Source organism: Penicillium coprophilum, assembly GCF_028826855.1.
Source record: "Penicillium coprophilum strain IBT 35676 chromosome Unknown utg000006l_segment0_segment0, whole genome shotgun sequence".
NCBI lineage: Eukaryota > Fungi > Ascomycota > Eurotiomycetes > Eurotiales > Aspergillaceae > Penicillium > Penicillium coprophilum.
Window position 1 is genome coordinate 3,801,775 of NW_026622725.1, and position 15,880 is coordinate 3,817,654.

The following is a 15,880-nucleotide window of genomic DNA, read 5'->3' on the forward strand; positions in this document are numbered from 1 at the left end:
TGATGTGTGCTAAGTCCATTCAACTGCTAATTAGAACCCTCTAAGCTGATTACAAATTGTCCTCTAATCTTTTCAACACCTCGAAGCCACTCGCGTCACGGTGTCATGCCTCGACTGCCACAACTGTCGATCCCATCGCGCCCAACCGATACCCTGAAGAGCTAGAAGAGACGGAGCGCTGTAAGCGCCGTAGCTTGCCCAATCGAGGCACAGTCTCGATCGGAGGCTGCTGCATCTCATCGTCGCCAGAGGAAGATCGTCGTCGCTTCCACGCCTTACGGAACTGGTGCTGCTCCTCGTCCTGCTGTCTGTGTCGCATAGACAGGAAACTGGAATGGGCTTCCTTTTCCTCGCTAAGAGCCTGGACCTGAATCGACAAATTAGACCATGATTCATTTGCATATTGGAATCAAATTTAGAAATGTGATAAACCTCAACTTGCATGATACAATACAATAGTAAAATACAACAATGCAAAGAAAAGAAGAAAGAAAAACATTCGCCACTTACATAGGTTAACCAAACCTCCTGCTCAGAACTCCACGCCCTTTGACACCTCCCTAGCTGTCTCTGCGCACGCACAAGCTCCCTCTCCTGCTCGTCCGTCCACCGATCCCGACTGCGGATAATACTCGCCCAACTCACAGCACGATCAAGCTGTGCCCGAGTCGGACGCGCCTGGCCAGAAGAGCTTGCTCGGCTCTCGGATCCCGCATCCGGGGTGGTCGGGATTTTTTCCGATGTTGACTTGGTTGGTTTGTAGAGGGCGTCGGTGCTCACCGCTACCTGCACGGGTCCGTGGACGTCATGGTGCATGATTGTTTCATAGTTCTGGGCGTGGGGGATGGAATTTGACAGGATGGGATTCTTTTCATTGAGGATTTCCACGGGGGATTTGCCTTTGAGACTTGTTCGTCGTTTCCAGGGGAGGGATAGGGGTGGAAGGGCCCGGTGGACGATTGTGAATACCGACATGGTTGGGATCGTCACTTAAACTATATGTATGGAAATGGAATAGAAGAGATGATAGAAGACAGGGTTGGTTACTTGGTATCTTGGTTCGTGGCTGGGAATGATCTTATATCGTTACTTACCACGGCCCTTATAAATAAATGCTTTTGCCTCCCAAGTCGTACTTCACGATCCAGACCGATACCCAAGAGACGATAATGCGTGCAGGGACACCTAGCAGGCACTTCGCAGGCACCTCGCACGGAGGTGGGGAATGCGAGGCTCTCCGGCTTCTGCTTGGCTGGCCATGCGAGAAGTATATGATCATGCAGGAGGTGCGGGTTGGCCTGGTTGGTCTAGATGGGGGGAGGGCTGCAGGTTTGGTCTGGACTTCAATGTAGATTGTGTTTGCTTTGGGCTCGGGTTGACAGTTTGAGGCCTTGGTTGCACAGTTCCATTAGGAGACTAAGACTTGGAATGGACGCTGACGTTGACGTTGACGTTGACCCTGACATTGACATTGACATGGCTGGTCTAATGAGCTGGACTGAATTGGTTCAGGATCCAACTGCAATCCATCCCGGATCCGTCAAATAGTCGGGGAAATAAGGAATCCTGATGCAGGAGGCCTCCATACTTGGCTAGGTACATGTTCTAGATGCAATATATACATGGTGTTCGCAGTTTAAGTCAAGGATCCCCTTCCGGGATTTGGTACTTCGGTCACTTGTAAAACCTGGAAGTTATAGTAAACAGTACCTCATTTTCATGTCCGATGAGGCTATAGAGGCCTAAACTAATGACGGGCGTAACTCCCAAAAGAGCCCAAATGCTTCGCACAAGCCTAACCAATAACCGTGAGGGAATCATAACAAGAGCAACAGATTCAAAACAAACCCACGACGCCATGTGCTCAGCAGATATTCAAAAACGTAAACAAGATACAAAGAAGGCTAAAAATTAAAGAGACGTTCATCGCCATGTATCCACCGAAGTACCGCGGTTGGCCTTGGCCCTTCTTTCCTCTCGGATCTGCTCGCCAATGATGATGCTAATGAGTCTTCGGTGCAGATCAGCTTCTGTCCAATCGATCTGCCCGCTGCCACCATATTGGATATCAGCCCGAACAAGTTCCTGGGCAAAGCGATCGATGATGGCAAACTGGATCTCTGTGATGGGCACCCCGTGATGACCATCGGAGGTCCATATCCAATCACCGATGATAACAGCCCGCCCTGGAGAATCGTAATATTCAAAGCGCTCGGGATGTCGCTTGGCAACTCGGTAGATACGACGAAGCGCAGCATAATGCTCGTCGGAGAAGTATCCGAAGAGAGCAAGTGGTCGAGGCCCTGGTGACGCCTCATGTTGGTCCATTGGGTCTGCATCTTCCTTCTCCAAGGGATCTTGCGAGACACTCCGCTCGGAATTCGCCACCTCCTCTTCTTCTATGAGGTCTCGAGAAACACTTCTCTCGTGAATCAGGCCCTCCTCAGCTTCCATTGTAGGAATAGGATCTTGCTCTAACCGAGGCGATTGAGGTGGTGATGACTGTCTCCAATCGTTCGCGGGAATATGATCCTGCTGTATTTGAGGAGACTGGGACGGAGATGGCTGTCTCCAATGGCTTGCGGGTGATTGGCTCACTTGTTTTGAGAGCGGCTCATCCTGGAGGTGTCCGTCAAGCTCCTTCGCAGATTCAATGCTGGCTATTTCCTCTTCATCTTCGAAGTCAGATACTTCCTCCGGAATAGTACTAACACTTGAACTTCGGTCACGGGTGGGGGCTTTCAGCCATTGCGGCGTGAAACTGGTTATTTTACTGAACCAGGATGACCCTGGCCCCTCCCTATTGAGGTGACGAGGCTGTGGGGTGGAGGCAGAGCCCCCGTTGGCAGATTCCGATTGACTGAAAGCGGCATTGGAAACGGCGCTGTCGCCATAGTCTTCTTTTAAAGCTTCTTGAATAGGCAGGCTTCTTTGTACCATTTTGGGAGATTTATTTCCACCGAGGGACGCAATTTGTGGACTGGGGGCCCGTGGATTGGGGACATCTGGGCTGGACTGGGAGAGAGGCTGCAAACGAATACGAGCTGGAGTGCGCGATATCAAGTCCTTCATGACAGATTTATTCATTGGTGAGTGTTGTGTCCCTGATGGGCGGGTGAGTACACTCCGAGGCGTACTCGTTCCATTATAATACCGCGCGCGGTTTGGTGTATCTTCTTCTGCAAGCAAAGCAGACAAATCAACCTTTTGTTCACGGAGTTCACGAACTTTGGATGGCCCAAAGCGCGCTATATAATCATGCTCTGAAGTAGCGTAAGGAGATGAGCTTAGGTAGTCTTGGCCAACCGAACTTGGAGCAAGATTGCCTGAAGAATGTGCAAGCGGCTGCATGTCTGACTGAACACCCTCCTCCGCAGAGTGTTGTGAGACATGACTGTGATCGTTAGCTTCGAGTTGCCAGATGTCATCATAGCCATCGTCCTCGTCTTCCTCAGGCTCGGGCTCGGGTTCAACGTCTTGGGGCGCATACGCCGGTGGGGCTAGTTCTGGGCCAGGTGCAGAATCATTCGGCTCTTCATAAAAACCGTTTCTTGTCTCAGATACAGATCGTTGTTCATACTCAAGTCCGATGTCCCCCTCATCCTCCGGCACATTCTCATCGCTATCAATATAAACGACCGACCGTGAGTTTGCAGCCATCTGAGCCTGGCGGCTGACAGTCTCTCGTTCAAGCTGCCACTTTGCCTCCCGCTGTACCTTTTGGTGGGACATCGGACTTTGCTGCATGGTGTTGTTGAGCTTGGAATGGGACTGTTGGGTGTATTCTTCTTGCTTTTTGATCTCGTATTCGAAGGGCTGATCATGATATTGCTCTTCAGCTTCTTCGTCGTTGAAGTCGTTGTAGTGACGTTCTTCCTGTTCTTCCTGCTCCTTCTGGAGACGTTCCTCCTCGAGACGAGATGCTGCATGGTCTGCTGCTACAGCTGCAGCCTTGTTTTCGTCAGCGAGCATTCTACGCATAGCTAGCTCTTGCCCTAGACCCATAGCAGCTCGGAGTTTTCTCTGCGTTTCGGCGTTGAATGTGCTGAAAACACCCTCCAACCGACGTCTTTTGTGACGAGCATTACTCTTGCCTGACCACTCGTCTTCTTGGGGCCGGAAAGGACCTTGCAGGGCCAAGCTTAGGCGAACAAGTTTGGCTAAACTCGTGAATGTCTTTTTCTTTGGAGCAGTTGTCGGTTTAGTGGGAGATGACGCAGCAGGGAGTTCTGGGTAGACGATCCCATTGACGGAGTTAACAGACTGGTCCTCAGTCGCATGTACAGGGTTCTTTTCCAAAGCATGGGTACCGAGATTATCGTATAACCCGGCATCTAGACCCGTAGCGCCTGGACTTGATAACTTTTGAGCACGTGAATCACCGCGGAGGTCTTCGATCGTCCCAGGAAGTTTGCGTCTTAACCTGTCTCCGACTTCCTTTGGTTTGGGACCACCATTCGTCACAGTGCCAGAACCGAATCCATGCTGCTTGGCTGATGGGAGTGTGTCGAGGGAAATCATGGTGAATCCTTCACTTTCCATGATGGTGTCAAATTCGTCGTACTCCTCTGCAGGATCTTCAACGGGATCAGTTCCGGCATGATGGGTGTCAGTTCTTAGGGGGTGATCCACGTCGACTTGTCGGGTTTGATTCTCTTCATCTGCCAGCGAGGACGTGGGGGTAGGAGTCGGATATGTACGAGATTGGGGGCTAGACGTAATATGAGAAGCTCTCGATGACAATGTTGCTCTCTCACGTGTAGGTGATGGCATTTTAGACGGCGTAGAGTGTATATTTTCATCATCCAAGAAGTGATGCTCAGTAGCTCCGATAACAGGCGTCTCCAGACTCGTTCGACCGTACTCACGGCGAATATTGCCGAGGTCTTCCGTGACAGGCTCTGTTGGGTCGGGAAGCTCTGCAATTGACATATCCGAGTTCCCCCAAGAGTCGTCTTCCGAGTCTGCATCCCCTACGAGATTTAAGGGACTAGCGTGCGCATTACTCCCAGCGAAAGAATCTGTCGGACTGAATTGTTCTTGGCCTAGGCCAGCGTCGCTAGTGAGGGGATCCGTGGGGCTAAGTTGTCGGTGGGCCATGCTAGCTTCACTAGCTATAGTGTCCATCGGGCTGTATTCATATTGAACTAGATCAGCTTCATTGGTCATGGTGTCCATTGGGCTAAATTGTCGAATTTGGCGGGCATCACTATTGGGAATGATATCCATGGGACTAAAGGTGTGGTCGTAGTTTGCCGTCGGTGTTGGTTGGTCATCCAGCAGTTGGAAATCTTGTGGTTTCGGTTTGGGCGTGCTCCGTGGTCTGCCTCTTTTCCACGGTTGGGAGTCACCGACTCGTAGCCCAGGAGTATTTCCCGGCCCAGGGGTATTTCCCGGTCCAGGAGTATGTCCAGCACCCCCGGGAAACGGGGACAAAGCCATGTCTGACTTTCGGGGACGCCCTCGCCGCCTTTGGGGTGTCTTCTCCTTCAACGGGCTCCTCTCATCCTTTAATGGTATCATTGTTGTCATGGTCGAGGGTTTAAATCGTTTGCGCGACGGGCTAGCTTGGTTCTCGTTCTCTTCGTCTTGTGTCGCTTCGAGCGTGAGTCGGATCCGCCACGGGCTAACATTTCCATCCTGAAGCTTCTCCGGAGAGAGCGACCTCTGTCGACCACCATTGAGCTTCATTGTCGGTGACCCAGGGAGTATCACATCGTTGAATTGAATCGAATGCGCGCTTTTTGCGGGACTGAGGCTGACGCGCGGTCGCGGTCGCTTGGCTGGAGTTCGTGATTTCACTATCATAGGAGACATCCAGCTTTGGCGTCCTGTAAATGGTTTTATTGGTGATGAGATCAAGTACTGGGCATCGCCTGGAGGACCTAGGATATCGGGGGAGGAGCTCTGGCTGCGCGACGAGGCCGACATAGCGGACTCATGCGATGTAAGTTCGGGAGGCACGCGTGCCGCCAAAGGGGTGGAAGAGCGCCAAGGAATGCGATTGCAATGCAAAAGCTGCGGTGTTGTAACTATTCACAGACTTTATGATACAGAAATAAGAGAGAAAACGCGGGGCAGCCATAAACAAGTCTCCCGATTCGGTACGAAAGAGACCTCGAGGTGGTTAGGTAAGCAACCCCAAACAAACAGTCGATTGTCGGACTTCTCTTTCTTCCCCCTTTGTATCTTGAAACACACGTGGAGATGTGACAATACTTCCTCGGCTTGCCATCGCCCTACCGTGGGCTCAAGTCTTTACAATTCTTCATCGACGTCGTCCTCACTTGGAGCGTGTTTCAATATCACACCGCAAGCTTCAACGACCAAGTGCATGCACTCCACCAATTCTTGGTTATCCCTAATAGCCTTATTCTTCGGATATCTCAGCAGGCCATCCGCCGCACCTATTGACTCATGAGGCCCGGCAAGATCATCATCTCTGTATCTATATCATCCAATAGCTGGCGAGGACAAGTGTAACGCGTATGTCATATTCGCATGACAAAAGCAAAAGTATTGATGTTTATTGAATCAAGTAAAATACCGTGTACGCGTATACATCGATTTTAATTAGTCCATACCGCGCGCACGATCTGCCTTATCGCACTGTCAAACTTCTCGGGCGAAGGAATATTTTGCATCTTGCTCGGACACCTTTGGGTGATACTGAGGAGTGCCTCTGCAGAATAGCAATGTGCTTGAACAGCGCCTCACGTACGTGTTGGCTATACATGTTGACTGATGAGGTACTGAGATGGCTGACCACAAAGCTGTGGCTGTTGTCGTCATGATCGCGCTTAGAGTTGTGAGACTTCATTTTTCACTGGTGATGTTGGAGACTTGAACGAAGAGCCCAAAGTAACATGACTCTATAGTAGCCTTGTCGACATCAAATGGATTGTAGTTTCAATCCGGGATTGAGTGCATATCTTCTCCCACAGTGAAGGATCTGAAATGCGAGGTTATCAAAAGGACTTTGATGAGACCGTGTGGCAATCCACGGTTTCAGGTCCTTCAGGCCTTGCACTTTGGGGTTCAACACTAAACTTGAGTTTAGTCTGGACTATTTTGTTGGTATACAAGCGACTAGTGAGGACAAAATCATTACGGCGAGCGTGTCAAGTCCATTGAAGTACCAAGTGCGGAAAGACGATGTATTAGCAGTCAACAAATCATCTCTTGTCAAAAGCTGGTCACCTCTTCTTTGAGGCCTTCATAGCTATAAGAGAAGTGAACTTTTATCCCTTGCCTTGTCCCTGGATAAAATTCCAGGGGTACGGAGGATGTCTTGCAACAGTCATACTCGCTGTTGATCACTTTGAGAAAAGAGAGATTTGCAGCACCCTAGCCTGATATAACATGTTCTCGTAATATAAGAGGCTGAAGACCTGACCCTATCGAGCAATCCACAAGTGAGTAGAGGACTCTGTACAGTCACGGGTTACGACGAAATATCTCATTTAGAAACAATATTTTATGTAACTGCCAAATGATACTGTCAATAACTAAGTTGCGAAAATAAAAGAGCGTTACCTATTGTAGAAAAAGCAAAGAACAATAATTAGAGTAATGGAACATGACGGGACAAACTCCAACCCTTGCATTGGGTGACGAGGCAGATAAGATCAACAGTAAACGCAGCTGGACAAAGAATGCTCCAAATTATAAGGGGTTGCAACAGTATCATAGGTAGTGATTACACGTCAGGGTCATGAATAGAATGTAAGGCAAGACTTGTCCTCTATTTCTTATGACCAAACACCACGCCCTCCATCATTAGAGAAGATGACCTGGACTGATACCGGCCTAAAGTCATGTCAGCCACAAATCAGCCTAACCCAAAACTTGATACCAAGGGGGATAGAGATATTTGCACGCCAAATGATGTTGAACACGTGAAAGCGCAGGAAGGCGATCTACAAGAAGGCTCAACCGAAAAGCACGAGCCGTTGTACTGCATCTTATCCGAGACGGAGAAAATTCTTACAATATGTACATGCGCGTTGGTGACCTTCCTGAGTCCCATAGCAGTTAGTATATATTTACCCGCCTTGGGGTCAATGGCGAGAGACATACATGTGTCAACTACCAAAATCAACCTGACGATAACTGCCTACAAGGTCAATTCCCTGTCCACGAGATATTGTACAGTAGCTCACATCAGCAGATCTTCCAAGCTGTGTCTCCTCTGTTGACTGCCAGTTTCTCCGATCTTAATGGTCGTCGACCGGTCATTATAGCTTCTTTGCTCTTTTTCTTTGGGAGTAGCATCGCACTTGCCCTTCAAACCGACTTTGCGGCTCTACTAGTTTTGCGCTGTGTCCAAGGATTTGCTAGCGCCAGCAGTATGGTGGTTTCCGGTGCTTCTATGATTGATCTCGTTACCCGAGGAGAGCGAGGGAAATACATGCTATACTCTTCGCTGGGAACCACTATTGGACCAGCAATTGGGCCAACGCTGGGTGGTATCCTCACACAGTACCTAGGATGGAGAAGTATTTTCTGGTTTCTTGCCATCACCGCAGGGGTGATCATCATCACTATGCTTTTATTCTTGCGTGAGACCTGCCGCGCAATAGTAGGAAACGGTAGTCTTGCTCCTCAGTCATGGAACAAATGCGCACTTCAATTACTCCGGCCGATTACGTATACGCCAGACCACGAAACACGGGTTACATTCAGACGACGCCCAGGGAATGTGCGAACTCTCAAAATGCTCCTGGATCGACATTTGGCTCTCCTTGTCCTCTGCAATTCCACAAGCACTTGCGCATCGTCCGCCATTGTGAATAGTCTGACGACCCTGTTGGCGAAGAACTATAAGCTCACTCCGCTGTATATCGGGTTGTGCTATCTGCCTTTCACATTTGGAGGACTGAGCACCCGCTGGACTGCAGGATTATTAGCCGATCGATTGTTCAGGCGTCAGGCGCGCTCAGTGGGGATAGACGTTCAACCGAACCGGCAGTCTCCAAAGCAACTGCGACGCATACCACTCGAAAGGGCACGCCTAGGTCTTACCTTGCCATTCATTTATCTTTATTGCCTCTGCGTAGTTGCGTACGGCTGGGTGATGGATTACAATGTCCACCTAGCGGGTCCTCTGGTCATCTTGTTTCTTTGCGGGAACGCGAGCGGAGGCGTGAGCAATACCATCAACATGCTCGCTGTGGATTTGAATGCCGATAGGCCTGCTTCAACCCGTGCTGCCATGACTTTAGTGGATCGATTGGTTTCAGCTGGCGCTGTTGCGGCTGTGGCACCTTTGATTGACCTTATTGGCATTGGCTGGGTTGGAGTTGCCCTGGCGGCCCTGATGATAATTGCTACACCAGCCCTATGGACTCTGTATTTTCAGGGGCAAAGTTGGAGAGAGGCGCAGGAATTTGAAGAAGACTGAGGCTGTTTGGCAGTAGAATTGGAGAGTGGTGGCACGTAACATTACAGCTCAATGCGTGCTAATTACAATCACATGCGGGTGACTCAGATAGAAATATCAGAAACGTATGGAAAAGCACGCTTAGTAGATCAGTTCGACCTGGCTCCATCGTATCTAGAATGAAAGTGCTTATATCCAACCAATTCTCATACCATCCCGGCCCAGTCCCATGCTTTTCGGCGGCCACTGGTGGCTTTTGCTTTTGCATCGCAAAAATCCACCTCCCTGGGGAGTTCTCCCTCTATGGAAGTCTGGAAATGACTCTCCACAATCTCTTTCCGCATCACCTTTCCAGAGGCTGATTGCAGGATCCGTTCGCCGTTTCGCAAAATGCGAAGGAGTGTCGGAAGCTTATACTTCTGAAGCTTGTCTTGAAGGTCACCTCGAATGTTGAGAAGACTTGGTGGGACCTTCACATTCGTCAAGCGAACCAGGGCGGCAATTTGCTGGATGCAGTTGAATTCTACTGGGACGACATATGCTTCTGAAATATATGGAAGCTCGGCCAAGCGTGCCTCTACTTCTTGAAGTGGGACCCACAGCCCGTAACACCGTATGACTGGTACAATTTATGTTAGGTGCGTCATGAACTGCGGATTTCAAGGGAATATCTTACCATCAGTTGCCGATCGACCTTCAAGAACATATTGGTCCCCGACTCGACGCCCGACATCGCCAGTTCTGTAGTATCCCTCTCCGTCAAAGGCAGCCCGTGTTGCAACTTCGTTACCAAGATAACTGGGCATTTCGGAATATCAGTTTTGAATTCTGGTCAAAGAACCTGCGTATCACGCACCTTGTAAACATCATCGGGCTTTTGATTAGGATATCTCCATGATCCCCCTCAGACAACCTCACCTGTACACCCTCGCGTGGCTTTCCAATGCACCGCTACAAATGATCAGTCAGTGAAAAGCCGACATTAAAGAGCGACTGACTCACCTCTATAATTGAACCTTGATCCTCCGTAGTCGAGATAACAGCACCCATCTCCGTTGAGCCGTATATATTGATGAGATGACGGCCAAGCAAATCCCGGCAGAGCTCCATGGTCTTGGGCTCAAGGAAATCACCTGTGATAACGGGCTTCTGTAATGACCGAGCTCCCTTCAAGAATTCATTTCGCTTATTGGCTGGCAACACTTCTATTTGCTCGTTGAAGTATCGTATGAAATTTCTCCATGACGATGGTACCATGTTCAAATGAGTCACATCTCCAGTCCTCAATCTTTCCCATATTTGGCACATCTCATCGCCTATAATCTCAGTCCGGACTCCATTTACGGCTCGCCATAGAAGAGGCATGGCAGTTGCACCGCGAACCGCTGGCCGGAAGCACAATGCGATCCCACCACTCGGGAAAGATTCTGGGAGAGTGTACCAAATACTTCGGGGGCGGACAATCCCCTTCGGTGGCCCAGTCGTGCCAGATGTAAATACGAGTACACCAGGACTCTGTGGATCAATTGACTTGTTTTTGTCGATCTTGACATGGGCCCTCGGCGTAGGTAGCTCATTGTACGAGGCAATAGGTATGGTGATCAATGGGCGACTTCCATTTTCCTTCGAAGCAGCGTGCTGTTGGATTGTCGACGCTTGCTCTTCGAATTCCGGGGCGAAGAGGATGCAAGATGCATTCGTGAGTTCTAAAATGTAGATGGCCTCTTCTGGGCTCAGGTTGCTCGCTGTGTCGCAAGTGTCAGTAACGGTCTAGTGTCTGGGAATTTTGAAGCTACTCTTACATATTGGCGAAAAGGCTGCACCACAGCAGAGAACACCAAAGGCTGCCACTACAAACTCGTAGTTTCCGGGCGCCAGAACCAGAATAAATGGTCTTTGCGGAATGATTATGTTGCGAGAGTCAAACATCGACACCGGCAGCGTTTGGACGATGCGACGACGCATGCAGAGGATATCCGTCAGCAACTGCAGACAGCTTGCCTCGGTGCCTTTGATCCAATCATAAAACAAAAGGAAGCGAGGATTGGCCCGAAAAGCATCCAGAATATGATGAAACAGAGGTTCATCGGGCAGACTCTCGACGACGATGGTCATTGTGAGGATTATGTCAAATTGATTTGACCACAATCCCGGCCACAAAAATCAGTAGGATGAATTTATAGAGTCTTACCAACGTGAACTCTGACAATCTGTATTGTAAATAAACTTGTCACCGCCAATATCTTCCTTACATATTAAACCAAAGTCTGGAAGATCTCAAAGCCATGTAGAAGAGCTGCAAGGTAGTACACACAAGTGTAAATTCTATCATACATGCAAGCCGTCAGCCTACGGCGATCTATGTGATGTGCATTTAACATAGTTCATACCTGACGTTCAGGGATCTGCGGGAATATATTGTCGGTGCTTTTCATTGTATCAATACCCACTCCTTTAAACGAGTCTGTTGTTAGATTAATGTAACGTATATGCCCCATACTTACTCTTTGGTGTTGGCTAATCATTCTACCCGTCTAAATCCTAAGTTTGGCCAAGATTTGATCAATATAAATTGTAGGAATGTTAGATTTAAAATCCATTCGCAACTTAAGATTGAATTCGGAAGTTCAGTCATCGTGTCAGGAAATCTATTGAGCTAATGCAGAGTTGAACATGAAGCATTCATGTTTGGTTGCTAATGAGATATTAGACATGTAGGACTGGGCCCGCTCGCCTTTGCCTGAACTCTTCAAGCTTAGACTCCATCAAAGACATGATTTTGGGGATAGCATCTCGATTATCCTCCGCAGGAACCCCCAAGGTTTCTTCCACATACGCCTCAAAGCTCTTGCTGTTAACAACAGGCCCTGTAAAAACCGTGATGCTAATTCCCCACTGGTCCATGAGTTGCTTGGCCCCCCCATGCAGCAACAGGATCACTCGCCGAAACAATAACGGCAGCAATGTGCTTTTTGAACTCGGGCGAGCATAGAACACTTTCTGCATTGTAAGGCCCAAGGAAGCTTGCACCAAACTCCACCACAATAACGTCTGGTTGAATCTGGTTCAAGTGATGCAATGTCCCCAATGCAACTTCAACAATTTCCGATACATCCTCGCCACAGGTACTTGGCAAGCCCGCATCCATGAAACCGGAAACAAGATCCGCGTCAGTCGTCGAGAGCTTTCTCAATTCTTCGAGGTACGCCATTCCAGTCAGCTTTGCACATGCAACCTTCAGGCCTTTTAATTTGAAGTGCTGAATGACTTTTGCCGAAGTAGAAGTCTTGCCAGTGTTCGTGGCCGTGCCCGCCACACAAATTACAGGTGCGATTGTATCCAATTGTTGCACTCGGCGGATAAACTGTGCTTGCTTGATGTTGAGGTACTTGCCGGCAACTTGGGCACTGCCTAAGACGCGCACTGCCAGTTGCTTGCCCCACGCCTTGTCGGAGCCTCTAATCTCTCCGACTACGCCGCTCGCACTGCTCCAGTACAGGATGTCCCCCACTGCCAGTGCTTTTGGGATGTCGCAACTAAACCCATTGAACATTCGGCGTTTACCGAGGACCGCTGGGATGATATCATCCTCTGCCAGATCATCACTTTCTCCGGTGGTGCATTCCATATAGGTTCGTTTCCCCTCTGTGGACAGCACTTGGACTAGAATCACAGCCCCTTCCGCAACCGACGGAATTTTGGGAATGATTTGGACAACATCAGGAAGGTTGCTTCGCCGGAAAAGCGATGGGATTTTGGAGAGGCGAAAATCACCCACTGTCCCACTTATCGTTCTATAATAGGAGATTGAGAGATGTCAGTAGGTAATCTGTGAGCTATTGCCATATGATGCTCGCAAGCCCTATTCGACTAACCTGGTCATCTTGTTTAGAGTCGTTTAGTGTAGTTGAGTGACGTTATTTCGAGATGGGAAATATCGCAAGTCACCTAGGCACTGCCCTAAGAGAAGATACGTTAGTAAGTACATTGTTCGTTTCCCTGTCCATTTTCAGAATGACGTTTTTTTCCATTTTGACGCTGATCGTCGCAGGACGCGTCAAGAGTGATCAAGGGGATTTGAGTTTGAGTTCGTGTACAGTACACCCCTGCATTCTGAAACTATACAGCTGCTGAGTCCGTCCACATCTTGCCTGTCGATCAGGAAAACTCTACAATCAATACAGTTTTCATTGACCTCGAAACAAGCGGTGTATTATCCTATGACCCTGGAATCCCTTTAGGGCTACCTCGTCCCATTTTGATTGATTTATCAAATTGCTCGATAACCATGAAGCAAAGCAACAGTTGCGGCAGCCACCAAAGGTCTATTCTAGCAACATGGATGAGATCTGGGACTTCTAAGGGTCTTTACGTGCTCAGAGATCAACTTCCAAAGTGTCCGAGTGCCTGGGAGCCAATCCTCTTGTCTCTGATGGGCACCGGCAGCCAAACCAATGGTATCGGGGGAGGTACACCAACCACTTCCAAAGTGGCGGTGGTCTCCCGTTCAACGGTTCCAGGGTATGATGTCGATTATACATTCGCCCAGGCGGACTTTGCTGGTGCAAGACTAGACATGTCTGGGACTTGTGGGAATATAGCTGCCGGGGTTGGCCAATTCGCTCTGGATCAAAATCTGGTGGAGGTTCCAAGTGAGGAAGAATGGGTGAGTCTCTCAAAACAAGGAGCAAGCACAACACCTGCTAAGTGACTGAACAGGCCGATATCAGAGTTCTTGTCACTAATACTGGTCAAGCATTGTTGGTGAGCATTCCACTAGGAAACACGAAATGTGATATCAGAATCACATTTTTGGACCCAAATGGCAATATGACCGGAAAACTCTTTCCCAGTGGAGCCAGAAAAGACTATCTTGCCTTTCAGTGCCCCAGCACCGGAACTAAGGTTGCCGTTCGAGCCACCTTAATTGATTGCACAAATCCATTCATCTTGGTGGATTCTGCTTCCATGCCCACACTTTACGCCCTGGAAGGGCCAAAGGCTACACAGTCCGAAGCCCTTATCGAAGCAATCCGCCGTGCAGGTGCAGTTCGGATGGGGCTTGCTAAGGATGTAACAGAAGCTGGGAAACAACGGGGGACTCCGAAAATTGCCGTGATCGCCAACCCGAGCACTTCGAGCCAATCAGTGGATGTTGATGTGACGGCATTCACCGCGGGAGTCTTACATCCTACTTTCCAGGTCACTGGAGCTATTTGCCTGTCAGCCGCTCTAAGCATACCTGGTACAGTAGCATCGGACTTATTACCATCGTCGATTCTCTGCCGGGAAACATTTCATAGCAAGCTTCAATGGCCGCGCATTTGGCGCATCGCGCATCGTGCAGGACAGGTTGATGTTGAGGTCAGCGTGTCGCAAGACACAAAAGGAGAATACTTCGTTGAAAGAGGAAGTATAATGCGAACAGCCCGGAAATTGTTTGAGGGGCGGGCCTTCTACACATTGTGATAAAGGGTCTTATGTCTGAACATTCTTCTTCGTCGGATAGCTTCAACATAAGATGTTTTATCCATAAATACAAAAGGTCCTGGTCGCTAGTCAAGTCCTATAGTAATTCCGTATTATCTACTCTATATACGTACATAACGTATAATCAATAGGACTATTTGACCCAGGGTTTGTCCTAACGTAGTTTATTTAGCTTCCGAGGCGGAAAGATATTGGAGTATCCACTTCCGTCCTTGGCATCGCTTGGCATCGCTTAGTAATTCAATGCGGACACTCGGGCATTTGGATAATACCCGTTGACGAAGCAAGGCAGGGCAATGGTCTTGTCATTCAAAATTATTGTACCTAGAGCTTGCAACTCCTTCGCCCGGTACGGTATGTATGCAATTATTCTGATCTCTTCAAGCGAGGCTATTCAGGTAGCCCAACAAAAGCTAGCCTTACCCTGGAAGAGGCGGTGAATAGTAGATCACTGAGTCTAATGCCGCTACAACTTTTCAGTCTCTATGTTGTATATCTCGACAAACTATGACCTGTAGTAGCCTTTCAAATTAGCTCACGAAAATACGAAGCGCATTTGTTCAATGATTATCGGTCTTCCCGGACTGCCAAATTCAATCTTGAAACTATGTGGATACTGCAAAGATCCTCCAGCGAATGACCGATAGACAGCACATACAGTACAGTAGGCCAGATCGAAACTTTTTTTTTTCTATCATGTGGGAAAACTATATGGGGAAAAATCGCCGATGATTAACAGCGGACCAGCAATTGTGCTGCACAATCGAATGTTTCAGCTATGAGATAGCCCTTTTGTTTGCGCCACAGTAAGATGATGATGAAAAGGGCCTTATCTGCAAGGAGGTGTCGAAGAGAAGGGATTTGGATAGCTTTCATATTCTTACAATGTACTATGAGGTATGCCCAGAGGTTCTGGTAAAGTTGAGTGTAGCGCATTGACCTAACAATGAAACCTACTGGCCGCATAGGGTCGTCAATTTGTACCTGTAATACGAAGTACATACGGTA

The 15,880-nt window shown here is 48.7% G+C and overlaps 7 protein-coding genes across 7 annotated transcripts; 3 read left to right on the forward strand and 4 right to left on the reverse strand.

Annotated features, from left to right (window-relative positions):
• Positions 1–103: 103 nt before the first annotated feature.
• N7500_010421 (uncharacterized protein) lies at positions 104–975 on the reverse strand (the record flags this gene model as incomplete). Its single annotated transcript, XM_056681559.1, has 2 exons — positions 104–367; positions 511–975. The coding sequence occupies 2 exons, from the start codon at positions 973–975 to the stop codon at positions 104–106; spliced, it is 729 nt and encodes a 242-aa protein (XP_056528941.1).
• A 137-nt stretch (positions 976–1,112) lies between these two features.
• Positions 1,113–1,352, forward strand: N7500_010422 (uncharacterized protein; the record flags this gene model as incomplete). Its single annotated transcript, XM_056681560.1, has 1 exon — positions 1,113–1,352. The coding sequence occupies one exon, from the start codon at positions 1,113–1,115 to the stop codon at positions 1,350–1,352; it is 240 nt and encodes a 79-aa protein (XP_056528942.1).
• A 571-nt stretch (positions 1,353–1,923) lies between these two features.
• Positions 1,924–5,931, reverse strand: N7500_010423 (putative AT DNA binding protein; the record flags this gene model as incomplete). Its single annotated transcript, XM_056681561.1, has 1 exon — positions 1,924–5,931. One exon carries the CDS (start codon positions 5,929–5,931, stop codon positions 1,924–1,926), a length of 4,008 nt encoding a protein of 1,335 aa, XP_056528943.1.
• Positions 5,932–7,817: 1,886 nt separating this feature from the next.
• On the forward strand, positions 7,818–9,403 carry N7500_010424 (MFS general substrate transporter; the record flags this gene model as incomplete). Its single annotated transcript, XM_056681562.1, has 2 exons — positions 7,818–8,123; positions 8,171–9,403. The coding sequence occupies 2 exons, from the start codon at positions 7,818–7,820 to the stop codon at positions 9,401–9,403; spliced, it is 1,539 nt and encodes a 512-aa protein (XP_056528944.1).
• A 185-nt stretch (positions 9,404–9,588) lies between these two features.
• On the reverse strand, positions 9,589–11,497 carry N7500_010425 (class I adenylate-forming enzyme family protein; the record flags this gene model as incomplete). The annotated part of the gene is made up of 5 exons (XM_056681563.1): positions 9,589–10,001; positions 10,059–10,180; positions 10,239–10,333; positions 10,385–11,127; positions 11,185–11,497. The coding sequence occupies 5 exons, from the start codon at positions 11,495–11,497 to the stop codon at positions 9,589–9,591; spliced, it is 1,686 nt and encodes a 561-aa protein (XP_056528945.1).
• A 769-nt stretch (positions 11,498–12,266) lies between these two features.
• N7500_010426 (uncharacterized protein) lies at positions 12,267–13,265 on the reverse strand (the record flags this gene model as incomplete). Its single annotated transcript, XM_056681564.1, has 2 exons — positions 12,267–13,176; positions 13,258–13,265. 2 exons carry the CDS (start codon positions 13,263–13,265, stop codon positions 12,267–12,269), a joined length of 918 nt encoding a protein of 305 aa, XP_056528946.1.
• A 405-nt stretch (positions 13,266–13,670) lies between these two features.
• On the forward strand, positions 13,671–14,851 carry N7500_010427 (DUF453-domain-containing protein; the record flags this gene model as incomplete). Its single annotated transcript, XM_056681565.1, has 2 exons — positions 13,671–14,048; positions 14,102–14,851. The coding sequence occupies 2 exons, from the start codon at positions 13,671–13,673 to the stop codon at positions 14,849–14,851; spliced, it is 1,128 nt and encodes a 375-aa protein (XP_056528947.1).
• Between the last annotated feature and the right edge of the window lie 1,029 nt (positions 14,852–15,880).